At 62.0% G+C, this 15,683-nt stretch overlaps 3 protein-coding genes across 4 annotated transcripts; 2 read left to right on the top strand and 1 right to left on the bottom strand.

The window, feature by feature from the left end:
* Positions 1 to 1,794: 1,794 nt before the first annotated feature.
* CHLRE_02g112500v5 (uncharacterized protein) lies at positions 1,795 to 7,966 on the bottom strand. The gene is made up of 7 exons (XM_001699860.2): positions 7,090 to 7,966; positions 4,919 to 6,873; positions 4,520 to 4,633; positions 4,180 to 4,284; positions 3,942 to 4,013; positions 3,610 to 3,723; positions 1,795 to 3,445 (listed from the first exon to the last, which is right to left on the bottom strand). The coding sequence occupies exons 1-7, from the start codon at positions 7,199 to 7,201 to the stop codon at positions 3,098 to 3,100; spliced, it is 2,820 nt and encodes a 939-aa protein (XP_001699912.2). The 5' UTR covers positions 7,202 to 7,966; the 3' UTR covers positions 1,795 to 3,097.
* Positions 7,967 to 8,146: 180 nt separating this feature from the next.
* Positions 8,147 to 11,160, top strand: CHLRE_02g112433v5 (uncharacterized protein). Of its 2 annotated transcripts, none has more exons than XM_043059909.1 (4): positions 8,147 to 8,557; positions 8,711 to 8,781; positions 9,376 to 9,463; positions 9,632 to 11,160. In XM_043059909.1, exons 2-4 carry the CDS (start codon positions 8,753 to 8,755, stop codon positions 9,902 to 9,904), a joined length of 390 nt encoding a protein of 129 aa, XP_042927544.1. In that variant the 5' UTR covers positions 8,147 to 8,557; positions 8,711 to 8,752; the 3' UTR covers positions 9,905 to 11,160. The 2 variants fall into 2 exon arrangements, with proteins under 2 accessions (XP_042927544.1, XP_042927543.1); XM_043059910.1 differs by having other exon boundaries at positions 8,147 to 8,562.
* Positions 11,161 to 11,206: 46 nt separating this feature from the next.
* CHLRE_02g112400v5 (uncharacterized protein) lies at positions 11,207 to 15,442 on the top strand. The gene is made up of 12 exons (XM_043059908.1): positions 11,207 to 11,424; positions 11,557 to 11,677; positions 11,956 to 12,026; positions 12,175 to 12,249; positions 12,432 to 12,515; positions 12,739 to 12,798; positions 12,976 to 13,032; positions 13,269 to 13,313; positions 13,512 to 13,582; positions 13,832 to 13,983; positions 14,386 to 14,486; positions 14,655 to 15,442. The coding sequence occupies exons 1-12, from the start codon at positions 11,299 to 11,301 to the stop codon at positions 14,877 to 14,879; spliced, it is 1,188 nt and encodes a 395-aa protein (XP_042927542.1). The 5' UTR covers positions 11,207 to 11,298; the 3' UTR covers positions 14,880 to 15,442.
* Positions 15,443 to 15,683: the final 241 nt, after the last annotated feature.

Genomic DNA, 15,683 nt, shown 5'->3' with positions numbered 1-15,683 from the left:
CCGCCGTACCATGCTACGGTACTGCTACGGGCCCGAACAGCTGCCACCCAACATCAGTCAGGTAATCAGGTCATGTATGGGCTATTAAACACCAACCGTGCCAACTGGCAAAGGCCGCTGACCCGCTTGTTGCGCCCACCAGGTCGCCCCGCCGCCCCGCCCATTGCAGTGTGTCAATGTCCCTACGCGCACACAGTGCACGCCGGCTGCATCACACGCTGGCACGCCGTTACTCCCTTCACGTCCACCTGCTAGCCCGCAATGTGCAGCAGCGGTACCGTAGAGGTGCTGAGAGGTCCCTCACATTCGCTCACAAGTAAGTATTCAGGTGCCAAACCTGTGACCCATGTACGCCAGGGTGCAGACCACAAAGCCGGCGGCTGCACACCCTTGACCCTCCGCCCGTACACTTGACTTGAGACTCGTCTCTGCATGGCAACCTTGTGTCCACGCCAACCATATGCAGCCATGCACTCCAACTGAATCGCCCTAAGATTCTACATGCCACTCATAAGCGCACGACATAGGCAGTGCGTGCCCAGCCGTACTTATTTTCCTTACTTCCCAATGCCCATGCAAGCCCCAAATTGTATGCAGCACGCTATTATGACCACGACGCAACCTCCTCCCTGACTGCCGCATCCCAATGCCTTATTGGCGGCCGAGTTATGGTCCGCCCTCTTGACCCCCAGATCCCGGTCGTTGCCCCAGCCCAGCCATCATGTCCATCCACGAGCAGCAGCTCCCGGCTTCAGTGCCGGCACGATACTGACGTTTGCCACATGCTATATATCAGTTGCAACCAGGCGAGCTGCTAGCCTTCTCGCGCTTGCATGCGCGCCCGCCTGAATGCCACGGCGCCACACTGCCATGCACACTGCCAACCACACCATGATAATTTTGGGGTCCACAACGCATGCGCACTAGTGGTAATGCATCCTGTGACCAGTACCTACCCCGTTCTTTTGGCACCCCTCTGCTGCGTGCAGCACACAGCAGACCACCACGCTACTATCACAGCGAGGTCCCCGTTTCACCCATATCCATTTCCATCTGCCCTTTTTTGGGCTGAGCCCCCTGAGCGAAGCGATCCAGGGGGGGCGAAGCCCCCCAGGATTGCCCCTGTCCGTGCCTGCCTGCCTGCCTGCCTGCTTCGGCCTCAGACGGAGGACGTGGCGTGGCGGCACAGCCCACTTTTCCCTTGCGAGGGAGAGCCACCTTTTCTTGTCCTCTGCCCTACGCTACTGACAAGGAGTTTGCCCCCCGTAAGCACAAGAAATAGGCCGACCCTACGCCTTGTGTCGGTGGCCGAAGGCACGCGGGTACCACTCCGGCAAGTCCCTAGGGACTGCGTGTGTCCAATGCCCTAGACTGCCGAAATGTCATCATGTGACATATAATAAGGTCCCTGATTGATTTCCGGGCACAAACTCGAGCGGGAGCCGAAGTCGAAATGCTAAATGTCGCGCTCGCCAGGACTTACTGGAATTCGCCCTACGCAGTCCGGATGACATCTATCGGTGAACCTTAGTCGACGGCACTAGATACAGGCCCAAAATACCGCCTATGCGAGATATGGGCTCTGGTCAATTTCGCGACTTGAGCCCTGACCAACATGTTTTGTCCTCTGCCGAGCGCTAATGCCCACTAATGATGTAAGTTATGTACCTACAAAATGGCGGCGTCTAAATATTGAGGTAGGATTTGCCTCGGGCGACTCCCAGAGCCCCCCGAGCGTGCGGGTTTGGCTAGGAGCATGCACCCCCCCGGACAATTGTGCACATAACTTTTTGATGCCTATTCTTTTTACAGTGTCGATTGCGTATCCTGCATACACTGTGCGTACGCTATCCATCACGCTATCACGCTTTTAGTTTTCACGACGAAAATATTTGCGTGTCCCACTGCACACCCCATGCACGGCTGCAGCCGTACGGCCTTTCAGGTTTCATCTGCTCAGCTCCGCACCATAGTAACCGTATACTACACAACGAGATGAAGCCGTAGGTATGCTGGCGGCCTGGTCAGATGATACCTGTTGGGTCTACCAGGCTGTCAAAGTTTGGACACAGCAAAAGACCAGAGTGGTACCCGCGTGGCCGAAGGCTCGCCGGATCAGCCTCACCAGGCAGCCTAACCAGCAAAAGCACTCACACAGCAGACCTATACTACTTCAGCCTAAGTCACACCGATAAATGCAAACACGCACATACACATGTGCGCGCTCTTGTGCCCCAGGCAGTCCTTGGAAAGTACTGGGAAGGCTGGAAGCACGGGAAGCTGCGGACAAGTGTTCCCCGGTCACGGGAAAACATGCATAAACTAGCTCGTAAATGCATATGCATGCCTAGTACGGCCACTCTGCAGAGCAGCATAAATGGTCGTAGGAACGGAATGCCTCTAAGCACGCCTCGCTGGCATGCGGCGGACGTGACGACAAGCAACGCCACATAAGGCTGAGGCAGACCTGCTGTCGTCGCACAGCACGGCTACCATATCACTCTCCCGCTCGCGCCGCAGACATTGCATTAAGTTAAGACAGTCCCGTGCCGCCCGCAGTGAGTGCCTGTAATTGCAGTGGCTTGCCTGTGCGCGGTCGCCCGGAAGGACGTATGCACATACTGACAGTTCTCGTGCGCCACAGCGCAAGCCTCCCAAGGCACTCGGGGCATTGATTCACAACTATGGCCCACAACAAGTGCACGACAACGCGCTTCAGACTATCTTTATTTTGCATCCGTCAGCAGCCGGACGTGAGACTTACTTGAACGCCCGGCTGGGCTTGCACGTGCTTTCCAACTGGCTCGGCCTGACCCGCCCCACATGTTCTCGCAAGCCGAGGCGAGCACGCGTAAATAATGGTACAAGAATGAACTCTTATAATCCTGCCCACCAAAGCGTGAGCGACACACGTTCGAAGGTGGCGGGCGCAGTAGCAAGTATCCACATCGGTTGACATCCGTTTTGTGCAGCATTGACGCTTGTCCCAGCATTTATCATCACTTACGGCAGGCCCAACACGCACCAATAAGGTATCTAGCTGTCGCGAGAGGTTGAACCTCCACGCAGATGCGTACGAACGGTGTCACCACACCCTCTAGCTGCGTGTGACACCGCCTGCGGCGGCCGCGACAGCCGGCGCCATCCACGGGTGGGCGCGCAGCTGGTGCACAGTGGGCCGGTCCTCAGGCCGCAGCGCCAGCGCCTGAGTGACGAAGTCACGCGCGATGCTCGAAATGGAGGCAGGGAAGCTAATGGAAGGCGCGCTGGGGCAGTTGGCGTTGGCGGCCGTGGGCTCGCCCAGCACGGGCGGGAATCCCACCATGAGCTCGTAGGCCAGGATACCGATGCTCCACACGTCGGCGGCAGTACTGTACGCGAGCTGCGGGTTGTTCTTGTTGTCGGAGGGGTGAGTCTTCAGCGGGCAGCGCTCCACCTCGGGCGCCTGAGGGCGTGCGTGCCGGGAGTGTGGGAGGCGGGGCGGGGTGAGCAAGCGCGCGACATGAATAATGACGAAGCCCATGTGGGCTGCTATAGCTAGCACGCCTGCAAACCGCAAACAGCAACAGCTAAAGTGAAAGCATGCATGCAGCCTCAACTGTTCCCCACCATGTAGTCGGCGGTGCCGGCCCGGGTGACGGCGCGCTCGTCGTTCAGGTTGATGGCCACGCCAAAGTCCGCCACACGCAGGCACCAGTCAGCCGTGAACAGGATGTTCTCAGGCTGCACATCCAAGTACGTAGCAGGAGGGGGCGATATGATTGCGGGTGAACTAGTGGCATCAAGCCCGGCATGTGTAAAATTCCGCGTCCAGGCAGCGATCCAACTTGCAGTTGTGCACACGCAGAGTGCGCAAGCAACCGTGAGGGAGCCCGACTGACCACAAGCAAGGTTATCGCGTCTACTGCACGCGCCGCACACCTCCTGCCGGCCGCACGCACCTTGATGTCGCGGTGGCACACGCCCTTGGAGTGCAGGTAGCCCAGAGCGTCCAGCAGAGGCTCCAGCACAGCCTGTGTGTGGGTGTGTGGAGTGGTTGGGTGCCTGCTGCGTGCGGGAATGGATACGGTAAACAAAAGGCCGCCGGAGACTCACAATAACGTGGCCAGATGGCACAGTCCGCGGGCTCTTCAGAGAGTCGCCGTGCCCTTGCCCGCGGTCACACGCGCGCTCACGCACCTGTCGCGCCTGGTCCTCATTCAGCTGGCGGTCCACGTTGGCGTGCAGGTTGTACAAATCACCACGTGCCGCGTGCTCCAGCACCAGCACCAGGCGTTTGGCGTCCTGGACACAACACACGGCGGCGGGGCGCGGCGCGGGTGTGGGACGGGAGTGGTGCGGAGTGAGAGGAGGCAGCACGCAACACGGCAGCTGCCGGCGTGGGGGGCTTGGCCTGCTGTTGGGCTGCTGGGTTCTGAAAGAACCCAACACGCAACTTAAAGCAGCAAGCCTTGCTAGCTTCCGAGCGGGGCGCCAGTCCCGGGCATGCACTGCACTGCACTGCGGCATGCGCACGCACCTGGAAAGCGGCGTACAGCGGCAGGACGTTGTGGTGGCTGAGGCCGGCGTGGATCTGGATCTCACGCACGATCTGGTGCAGCGTGTTGGTGGGCGTCTTGGCCAGGAAGTACACCTGTGCATGTGCAGCAGGCAGAGGCACGTGTCCGCGTAAGCGTCAGAAGAGGCAAGCACAAGGCAGGACACGTCGAGGCTCATGTGGGCGAGTGCGCCACGGAAAACACATACGCATACACGCACACGCACTCGGACACACGCACGCACACACGCACACAAACGCACACACACGCACACACATGGACTTTGACGAATGCGTTTCTGTCGTCCCCAAGGCATCCTGCCTGCACTGCGGGCACGCGCCCAGCACCCAGCCACTCCACCCACGCACGCACCCACCCACCTTGAGCGCCACGGCCGCCCCGCTGTACTTGCACGTGGCCTTGTACACGGCGGTGCGGCTGCCCTTGAACAGCCGCCGCGTCACAATGTAGTCCTCCAGACACCAGTGCGACCGCCGCATGCCGGCTGGCAGGCTGCGGCCCTGCGCCAACAGCTCCGTCTGCATCAAGCCAGCGGCGCTGTCCCCGGGGCCGTCAGCGGCAGGAACAGATGTCTTGATAGGCGTGGCGGCGGCGACGACAGCGGCCGCCGGTGGTGCGGCTGCCGCCGCGGCGGCGGCCTTGTCAACGCCTGGCGGCGACGACGCCCACTGCGTCCCGGGGTGCGGTTGCTGTTGCTGCTGTGACGGCGAGGGCGTGGCAATGCGCGGGAGCTGCAGCGGCGGCGGCGGCGGCAGATCCGCCGCGGCTCCCGAGGCCTTCTGCTGCTGCTGAGCCAGCGGTGACGGCAGCAGGTCTGTCAGGTTAGGCGGGCCTGACAGACTGGGGGCCAGCTGGATGGCGACGGACAGGTTGTTCAGCGAAGGGCCGCCACCGGGCATCGCCGCCGCAGCGGCTGCGGCCGCTGCCAGGCCGCCCATGATCTGGTCAGCACTGGCGCAGGTGTGCTTCAACGGCTTCGCCTCACAAGGGGTGCCGCTACCAGTGCCGTCGATGCTGCTGTCGCGGCAGGTTGCGGCCGCCGCCCGTGACGCGATGGCGAGGGCGGGTGTGGGCAGCGTGATGGTGGCGCTTGCGACCGCCGGCGGGGACGGGGCCTTGCCGCCGGGCGAGTGCAGGTTGCCGCTGCCATTGGTGGCCACAGCGGCGGCGGCGGCGCCGCCGCCGCCCAGTCCGCCGCCGACGCAGGGGCTGCTGTTGCTGTGGACGTACTCTTGCTGGTGGTCCGCCGCGACGGAGGCGATGGCGGCGGCGGTGGCTTGGTAGTTGACAGAGCGCTGCTGAGTCAGAAGGCGGCGCGGCGGCGGCGGCACTCTGGACAGCGGGTCCGAATTTCCGCCCGCGCCACTGCTGTCGGCACCAGTGGGCGACGCAAGAACACGGGCGCTGCCGTTGGCCGCCTGCGGCAGCGCGTCGCTCGGCCCGGTGCGGTGCTGCAGCGGCGACGGCACCGCCAGCGGCGCCAGCGCGGCCGCCTGCTGCGCCATGACGTTGGCGCCGCCACTGCCGTAGATGGCTGCCGCACTGCTGTTGGAGGCGGCGGTGGTGCTGTTGTCGCGGGAGGAGAACAGCCGGCGCCAGGCGGTGGCGTTGCTGGAGGCGCTGACGGCGGAGCTGGGGCTACCCGGCACGACGACAGGGCTGCCGGCGGGCGAGGGCTGCTGCTGCGGATGCTGCTGCTGCGTATGCGGCTGAGACAGCGACGGCAGCGGTGTGACCACGTGCTTGAGCAGCAGCCGCTGGCCGGCGCCGCCGGTGCCGACGGCGCCGCTGGCACCGCTGCCTCCCAGGCCGTTTCGGCCATCCCAGCTCATGACCTGGTTGTCAGACGCGTACTCCCGCCGTTGCTGCTGGTGTGGCAGGCCGCCACCGCTGTTGACCTGCTGTTGGCTGGCCGGGACGCCGCCGCTGCCGCCATGCTGTATCGGCCTGTGATTGTGTGAGGCCTGCTGGCTGGTGGACAGCAGGCCGGGGCTGGAGCTGTAGGCCTCGGCTAAGTGGGCGGGTAGGGTGGGCAGCTGGCTGCTGTGGCCCTGCGAGGCCGAGGGCGACAGCCCCGCATGGAAGTAGTGGCCGCCGTGGTGGGTGCTGCCATCGGCCGGGACGACCAGCACGGTCCCGAAGTCCGCGAGCGAGTTGGCGTGTCGCAACTGCTGCTGGTTGTTCTTGTTGTTGTTGTGGTGGTGGCCGAAGCGGCCCACGGTCACGTCCTGCAGGCTGCTGAGAGCGTTGTTGGCGTGGGAGTGCGAGACCAGGTGCACGGAGCCACCGTACTGCACGGTGCGTGCGGGGTTGCCTGCAAAGGGGGTAAAAATGTTGCGTGGCTCGGCTCAGCGTGAGTAAGCCGCGTTATTGCCAACAAGGGTTTCGCACATCCGGCATGATGTGCGATCGCGACGTCCGGCACATTGCTCGCTAAGTGAACGCATTCAGGAAAGCGCAGAATGCCACGTGAACCAGAGAAACCGCCCTGCCTCCGGACTAACAAAAATGACGATCGCTTCGCACTCACCGTGTGTGGACACGGTACCAGCATGCACAGAAGAGTTGAGGGAGTCCTGTCGCGTCCGTCGAGCTGCCTTAGACTTCCCTATCCCCAGAGCGGTGCCCAATCGCCTGAACATAGAACCGAGCCCTGTGCCAGGTGGGTGCGGAGTTCGCTTGCCCCACGTCGAAAACATTCCTTTTGGAGCTGTCCATTGTTGTGCCGCCACCGGTAGCTGTTTCAGCCCTCCAGGCTCAAGCGCCGCAGCGATGGGGCTGGCATTCTGGGAGCGGGTGTCGTCAGACGATGATGACATCTGGATTGGAGAGCTCCTGCTGGTCTTATGCGCTTGCGCAAAAAAATTACTTGGTGTCCGCACTCGCGAAGGGCGGAGGCACAGCGGGGTCCTAGAAGCAAATTCAGAAGAACCTGATTTGGGAAAGTAATGTGTACAGAATTTGGATTAAGCTAATAGACTCGGATGTGAGTAAAGAAGGCGTGTTGAAAGGGAGAGTCATGCCCACGTGATCCCTGCCCGTCGTCCCATCAGCGCTTTGACGGCTACCCTAGGTTCCGAAAGTTATTGCATTTTTCTACGCTGAGATCGTTGCCGGCCCAAGCTATCTGACCAACGAAGAGCGGCCCTTCGGAGTGCACCATCGAGAACACCGCGACTCACCTCCCTCCCGCTGCGTGCGCCTTTCAAAAGCCGTTGCGCGCTAGGACACGAAGCCCGTTTGAGACTCACAGCGGCGTCTGGACCGGGTATTTGTGTCGTGCCGAGGTTTGGTTTTTTCATGCAGCGCGACCGCGTGACGGCGAGGAGTGAAGGGAAGCACGTGTTCAAAATTTAAGGCTCCTTAATATTTTGTATTCGCAGATTGCAGTTGCGGGCTTCAGTTGGGTAGGTAGGCGCGGGCCACGTGTTGGCAGTGGCAGCAGGTACAGCGATCGCGAACAACGTGCCGGGCCGACAACGCTGTACTGCTGGCGCGGCACCGGTGGTTGCGAAGTCGCAAGGCCCCTTCAAACCTAGCTATGGTATCATTTCCCATAGGCATGGAAGGTGGCCATAGCTCCACTTCCTTACCCGCCATCTCCGTGCGCCGACCATCCTCTCCATACAAGCGCGTCCTCGGTTTGCACACCTCGCAATCTAGATAGAAACAGGGACCCAACCCTGCAATGCTACAGTCGCCATAATGGCATCTGCACGCAATGATGTCTCCGTCCTTATGGTCCATATGAACGGCACATAGCAGGTCGGTCCCGTCGTCAAGCAACGTGCGTTTGAGCCCAGGCGCTGCGGCCCCTGCTGGCCGTCCTAGGCCTAGGTCTTTTGCACCGCAAGCGGCACATGTGGTAGAACTAAGCCCAAGCTGGCGGCGGCCGTTTGCGCCAGAGTGCGCTCCTGTCCAACGGCCAACACACAACGCCTTCTGCACAGCCCTGCACAGCCTGCTACACGGCATCCATCGCCGCCAGCCCGCACAACGTGAGGTGGGTGGGTGAGGGTGGGTGAGGGTGGCTGAGGGGCGCCTACGCGCCGCCGCCGCGCGTTGCTGCCAAATGTATGCACTGACCTCACGTCCACATACAGTTACGAACTGCCCTTGCATGCCATTACTTGCTTGCTCTTTCATTGCAGGGACGCCAGTAACAGCAGTATCCTTGACACGGTCCACTACTAATGCAGCAACCTACCGCAGCCACCAGGAGGTAAGGGTCCAGCCACGCCGGTGGCGCAGCCAACGGCGGCGGCAGCGGCGGCAGTGCGTGTTGGAGCGAGGCATTGGAGATAGAACGAAGCCGCAGGCGGCTCTTGGCGTGACGGGCTCGCCTACTTCTTGGAGGGCGCCTCCGGCGGCAGCGCCTGCTGCGGCGCCTGCTGGAGGCAGCCGTCAGTCGCTAGCGGGTTGTCACGCCGGCGCCACTACTGGCGCTGGCACCAGTAGTGGTTCGGAAGAGTCCCCAATGCATGCAGCCAGCAGTACTAACCGCCGTCGTGCATCAGCGGCCACCGCGGCTGCCGTTGACGCTTCTAGTAACGGCTCGTGTGTCGGCGGTGCCACCAGCCTGCGGGGCGCCAATAGTGCTGCAGACGCGTCCGCGCGGAAGTGGCATCGCGCGACAGTATGTAGTTTATTCTTTGGGGCGGTGGCGACCGCAGTGGAGCCAGTAGTGTGGAAGGCTCACGTCACGGCCCGGCCCGGACACCAGGCGCTCTGGAGCAGGAGGCGGTGGCGGCAGCATCGACGGCGGCTCGGCTCACTCCCGCCGCCGCGGAAGCGGGTGTGACGTTGGGACTTGCAGGTGTGGTGGTGACGCGCGCTCCAATGACGCTGCGCCAGTGGATGCGTGGGCGAGCTCTGGTGCTTCGCTGATCTTCATTTGCAGGCGGGTGAGTGCGGTTTAACTATGTGCATGCTGCGCACTGATGCCTTGCCGCCATAGCTCCTGCATTACAAAGTTCGTAGTGCGCTTTTGCCTTATACATCATGCTATCACGCCTTGCTTGCCTGCCATGAATCCTGCCCCGAGACTCTGCTCCGGCTGCTGTGTCCACCAGGACCCACACCAGCACTCGCTGGCTTGGACCCCTAGCGGCCCCGTGCTGGGCAGCGGCAGCGTTGCGGCGGCGGGGGGCCTAGGCGGCGGCAATGGGGCTCTGCCTCGCAGCGCTAGCGGTGTGCTGCTGCGCTTGCTGGGCGGCAGCAGCGGCGGCGGCGGCGGCAGCGGCGGTGTCGGCCTGCCGCCTCTCGGCCGCAGCAGCAGCGGAGGACCGGGCGTGGGGCTAGGTCTGGGCCTGCTGGGGCCGGGGCGGGGCAGCAAGCAAGCTTGAAGGAGTGAAGGCGCTCTGGCATTAATGGCCGATGGGAACATTGGTGGCACTGGTGCTGGCACTGCCACTGCTGCCGCGCGCAGCGGGGGGCGACAGGAGCTGCGCAGGCGTGCCGGCGGTGCTCGCTGCAGCGGGCGGCAGCAATGGTGGCGCTCCAGTGGCGGCGGCGACGTCAGCGGCGGTGCTGTGGGATCCTGGCTTGCTGTCAGCGTCACGCAGCGCGAGGGCCTCGGCGATATTCGGTCCGGGATGCGGCTCGGCAACGGCCACTTAGCTCTCCTGATGGCGGACACTGCGAGCTGCGAGCGGCAACAGCGGCGCGGCCGGTGAGGCTAGCGGCGGAAGTACGGTACAATGTCGGCCGCTAACCATGCGGACTCTGTCATTAGATCCCCCGTATGACTGGCACATGGCAGTAGCTCGATCGTTCGATGGGTTTGCAGGCGCAGGCCCGTCGTCGCATGGCGGCAGCTACTATGGCACTGGTGGCAGCGGCGGTAGAAGCAGCGGGTTGAGACTTGCGTTGAGGTGTCAGGCGCCGAGTTGGTCTTGCCGTTTGGGTCTGGGTGGATCAGGAGGCGGCGCGGCGACGGGGCTGCAGGGCACGTGATATTTGCCACCGGCTAAGAGATCGGCGGCCGCGCTTGGCAGCGGTGACGGCGGCACCGCAGCCACCACATCGGACATCAAATTCAAGGCAGGGGTGGAGATGGTGGGATCAAGCAATATAGATCTCCCACGCTATGTGCTGGCAATGTCAGGCGCCGCCCTTGGCGCCGCCGGCGCCATTAAGTAAGAGTTGGTTGATTGATACCGGTAAGAGGACGCTGTGAAATGTGAATGCAATCCTGCGGCTAGGGCAATGTCACAACGGATGAACTGAGCTAGCGTGAAGACTGCGAATGGGATGGCTCCTTTGCGGGAAAAAGCGAGGCGCACGTGGGGGGCCGCGGCCGGGGTGACGGCGCCGCGCCCACAGGCGTTGGGTTAAACCCGTGTGATTCTGCTGTGTGCACGTGTGACGCATAGCAGGTATGGCAGGGATAAGTCTTCAACCATGCGTGGGGCCTTGTATGGGGCTAAGCGGCAGTGCCGGGGAGGGCCGAGGCATCCCGGATTCCGGTGCATCCGGTTGCCTGATGGCTTGAGGCCCGACTGCAGTGGTGCCCAGGGGAGGTGGCGCCGCTACAGCGCTACTCCTCAGTCCGGATGAACCGCACTTTTTGCGACGTTATACACATGTAATAATAATTTAGCAAGCAAGCCACCTGTCCCGGACAAAGAGAACAGACTGCCCGCTCGGTACCGGAATCCTTCCAACTTGAAAGCAGTTCAGCTCGTCACATATACAATTTAGAATGCAAATATGGAAGCTTATTACGGGTTGTGTGGCCATGGGCCAGCTGTCCGTCGTTTGGTGCTTAACGAGTGGAGTCACAGAAACTGTCAAAGAGCCCGCGTCATGCCCATGCTCGAGCCCAGCTCTGTGCTCATTTGTGCGCACTCGGCGGGAGCGCGAGGTGAGCTGCGAATGCCCGCACTTACCCGGCTGCCCCTCTCCCCCAAGTGCAGCCCTTCCCCCACCCCACCCCACCCCACCCCACCCCACCCCCCGGCACGGCCACTGCATTGATGCTATGTCACCCCTGCAGTTCATGGGTTTCTTCTATCCTGAGGACATGCCTGTAGACCTTCTGGACTGGTCTCAAATATCCAGTCTGGCCTGGGTGCCGGCACAGCGGCCCGAGGTCATGTGCGCGGCACACGCGGCCGGTGAGCCGCCCGAGGGCGCAGGGCCACGCCGCCCGAAGCGCAGAGAATCCGCAATCCCGAATACGTTAAGGTTAGGTGTGGAAGGGGCTTTTAAGGGCTCGCATCAACAATAGGATCCATGCAAGCCGAATCACAGCACTAGATGCCCTGTCGCTCAGCGGACCTGGTCATGCCGCCAGGCCTTTTGAGACAAGCGACGGGCATGTGACAAGAGACAAGCGACAAACCGTAAAATCACTCACCTTCGCCCGCGCTCTCCACCGCCCGCCTCGAGCCAGGCGTCCGCGCTATCATGAACGCGGGGGACGTGAGTGCGGCCATCGCTGACGACAAAGCGCGCGAGCTGTGGGTGAGTGGATGCAGGTACTCTTAGAGCGCGGCCACGCGCCCTCGCCGTCGCTTGAGGCGTGTGCAAGCGCACATGCCATCTGCACCTGGAATCTGCGGCCGCACCCACGCCAGCGGTCTCATGTTGCTGCTGCTGCTTCCGGCTGCAGGTGGATGCCCAGGTGGAACTGATGCGGCGGCATTGGTACGACGGAATCAACTTCGATTACGAACTCCCTGCCAAGGTGCGCAGCGGGCAGGGGCAGGGGGCTGGGGCCAGCGGGGCCGAGTGCAAACTGCTGGTGAACTGTGGGTTAGCAGATTGGGGCTACAGGAGGCGGGGAGGCGTACACGAGCGATGAAGATTAACAGCATAGCGTGAGTCCCTTGCGTGTGTGTACGTATGGCATGGGTGCATGTATTGCAGATGGGCTCCCAACTGAGTACCAATTACACGCGGCTGGTGGAGGCGACGTCGCGAGCCTTCAAGCGGGTGAACCCGCACGCGGAGGTCGGTGGGGCAGGGCGACAGACCAGGGCCAGGGCCAGGGCTGCTGGGTCAGGGCGGGGGTGTGGGGCACTCAACCGCACCCCTGCAGCACCTCTGTGCTTTGCGCGGGCCAGAGCTTTCTGATGCCGTATGCGATGCGGTGCCATCACAGCTTCAATCTAGGCCGCGCACACACGCAGACTGGACATCCTTGTGCTTTCCTGTGATCCCCTCTGACACACAGATTAGCGTGGACGTGCCATGGGCCGCCTTTGGAAATGACGGGCGTGACTACGATTGGAAGGTAGGAGCGGGTTCGCGCGCTCCGTGCTTCTGTTCTCGGCAGAGGCCTTGCACGCTCAGTCACTCACTGGCATGGAACACCCGGGTCAACGAACATGGCAGCACTCCCAGTCACCCTGCTTTGCGTTGGCTGGGTGCTAAATTCCGGAAAAGGGTGCATCCGTTACACAATACACAGGGCCTTGCCAAGGTTTCGGATCGATTGTTTGTCATGTCATACGACCAACAGGCTCAGGTGTGTTGCCGGTATGGGTTCCAATGTCTTGGCTGGTGACGGCGGTTGTGGTATGTGGGTGGATTCTTCTTCATGGCAGGGCGCAGGGATGATCATGCGTGTCCTCTTGACAGCCGTGTGCCTGCTGTTGTCCGCACAGCCCATTCTTTCTCTGAAGCCCATGTGTACGTACCGCGCCATGCATCCTGCTGTCAGGCCCGCCTTGTTACTTGCAACCGCCTGCCTTGTGCACGCAGGTGTTTGGCCGCTGCGTGGCCGCGGCAAATAGCCCACTACCACAGGTGGGATGCATGGCCAGGACCAAATGGTTGATTGGGGCAGTGGAGAGCACGTCTTTGCGCATGCGCCCATGCATGTGCCCATGGTCAGCCCATGAACGCAACATCCACATGAACGTGTGCTGCAAACAATGTGCGCTTACGGTTTTGGGGAAACATACGGCTGGTACGTGCTTGCTGCGCTTCTGATCCGCCATGCAGGTGGCCAAAGGTGTGCAGCAGTATCTGGACCTGGGCATCCCACCCAGCAAGCTTATATTGGGGGTTGCCTGGTAGGTCGGTGCGACCACACGACGTATGGCGGCAGCACGTGCACGCTAGCGTGTGCTTGAGATAAGAATGCGATAGTGCTGTTGCTGGTAAGGTACCGGGGGTACCGCATGTTGACTTCTGCATCGCCCAGCAGGCGGTGCGTGCGCATCCAGCGGCAGCCGCCGCGGCACACCGCCCACGCACTGCACCAAAAGCTCACAGCGGCTCCCACATCACCGTGGGCGACACACTGCATGCCACCACCGCAGGTACGGATACGACTACCCCTGCCAGCCCGACGGCCGCGGTGTGAAGCCCGGCCCGGACACGGATCTATGTGTGCTACAGCCGGTGGAGTACCGGGGCGCGCCCTGCAGTGACGCGGCGGGGGTGCAGCGGAACTTCTGGGAGTTCATGGCCGGTTAGTGCTGCTGCGGGGAGGGCGGGGTTGCACCTGTGCAGCCTTAGGGATGCAGGGTGTCCCAACCCGCCTGACTGCTGTCCTGGCCCGCACACATGCGCGTATAACGACACCATGCGCTTTTGCCCTGAGCCTCGTGTGCAATTCCATGGCACGCGGCTAACCACAAACAGTCACAGCTCCGAGAGCCCTTGAGCGATCCCCAGCTGGCTGTGCCTCTCGCACAAGAACACCCACGCAGCAGCGCTCCCTCATTGCGCTTCCATCCCATGCATCATCTCTCTTGTATTTTTGCTCTTATGGGAGGGTGGAAACAGCTCCCCCCTTAAGCGCCAACGACCTTGCTGTGGGCCCGCCCGCCCACCTGCCCCGCCGTGTCCCTCCCACGCACGCCACTCACAGAGCTGCGCGCCGGCCGCAACAGCACGGCTCTGACCTGGGACCCTCTGGCCTCCAGCCCGCGCTTCAACTATGTCGACAAGACCAAGGGACAAGTGCACCAGGTACGGCTGGCGTAAGGCATGTCACCCATGGGTGGGTACCGGCATGCGAGCGTGCGGGCACGAGCGTGAGCTGATGGAGGGACCGTGCTTTGACGCCGCCCGCCCGCCCAGTCAACCACACGCGTGCCCTCCGGTCACCATTGCGCGCGCGTGCACATGCACGGACAGGTGTGGTTTGAGACGCCCACGTCGTTGGCGCTGCGCTATCGGCTGGCCCGGGACCTGGGCCTGAAAGGCGTGGGTACCTGGAACCTGGGGGCGGTGGAGCACAGCGGCACTGCGGGGCTGGAGGCTCGCGCGGACACGGCGGCCATGTGGGAGGCTGTGAGGGTATTCACAGGCGTGAGGATGGACACGACGACGATGAAGGGGATGCGGTTGACTGGGGGGTGACTGGGGGGTGACACTGCCTTTTGGTGAGGGGTCAAAATGTGTGGCCGGCCAGTGTGTGGCGGCCCGCCGGTGCATGCCGGTGTATGGACGCGGACCAGGTAGGTTATGACAAGATTGACGACGAGACGAGACGAGCGACAAAGGGCAGCCTGCAATTGTTGGAAGAATGGGTTGCAGCGGCCGTATGTGTAAGAATGAGCTGGAGTGCAAATGGTGTGGACACCGTTTCGTACTTTCGTGGACGTACTTGGTGACGCGGTGTCAGGCGAAGTGGACGGAGTGACCTAATGGATTCCCTAATCTCGGACAAGCCACGGCGCCGGATGAAGTTGTTGTGGTGCGCAGCAGCGGGCTACGCATCGGTAGAATTTGCCATTGCAACAAGCACGGAGGGTCAGGAGGGTCCAAGCACCTCCCATTGACACGGACGTTATGCCTGACTTAACAAGCTTGCCTAACATGCATTCAAAACACCCATCCAAGATTGAAAGTGGTCAGATTAGATCTTCCTGGTCCTTACTTTTGGTACCCAGCGCTGACGAGAACTGACGAGAACCCTCGGCTGACCCAGGCCGAAGTTGTCAAAAGCGGCCTTCGCGGTCCTTCGCGGTCCTGCGGTCCACGGTTGGGATTTTACACAATGCTGCCCATTCGCGATGGTGCAACTGTGCTGATCCTTGATTTCCGTTGATTAGCTCTATCGGCAGCTCCCCTCTCCGCCCCGCATGTTCTGCAAATGCCCGCTCGTCCCAGCCCTCTGTTACGGTTTCGTCGCTGTTCGGGCACCACACCTTGGGAAGTCTC

This window comes from Chlamydomonas reinhardtii, chromosome 2 (assembly GCF_000002595.2).
Source record: "Chlamydomonas reinhardtii strain CC-503 cw92 mt+ chromosome 2, whole genome shotgun sequence".
NCBI classification, from domain to species: domain Eukaryota; kingdom Viridiplantae; phylum Chlorophyta; class Chlorophyceae; order Chlamydomonadales; family Chlamydomonadaceae; genus Chlamydomonas; species Chlamydomonas reinhardtii.
This window is presented reverse-complemented; position numbering and strand designations above follow the sequence as displayed.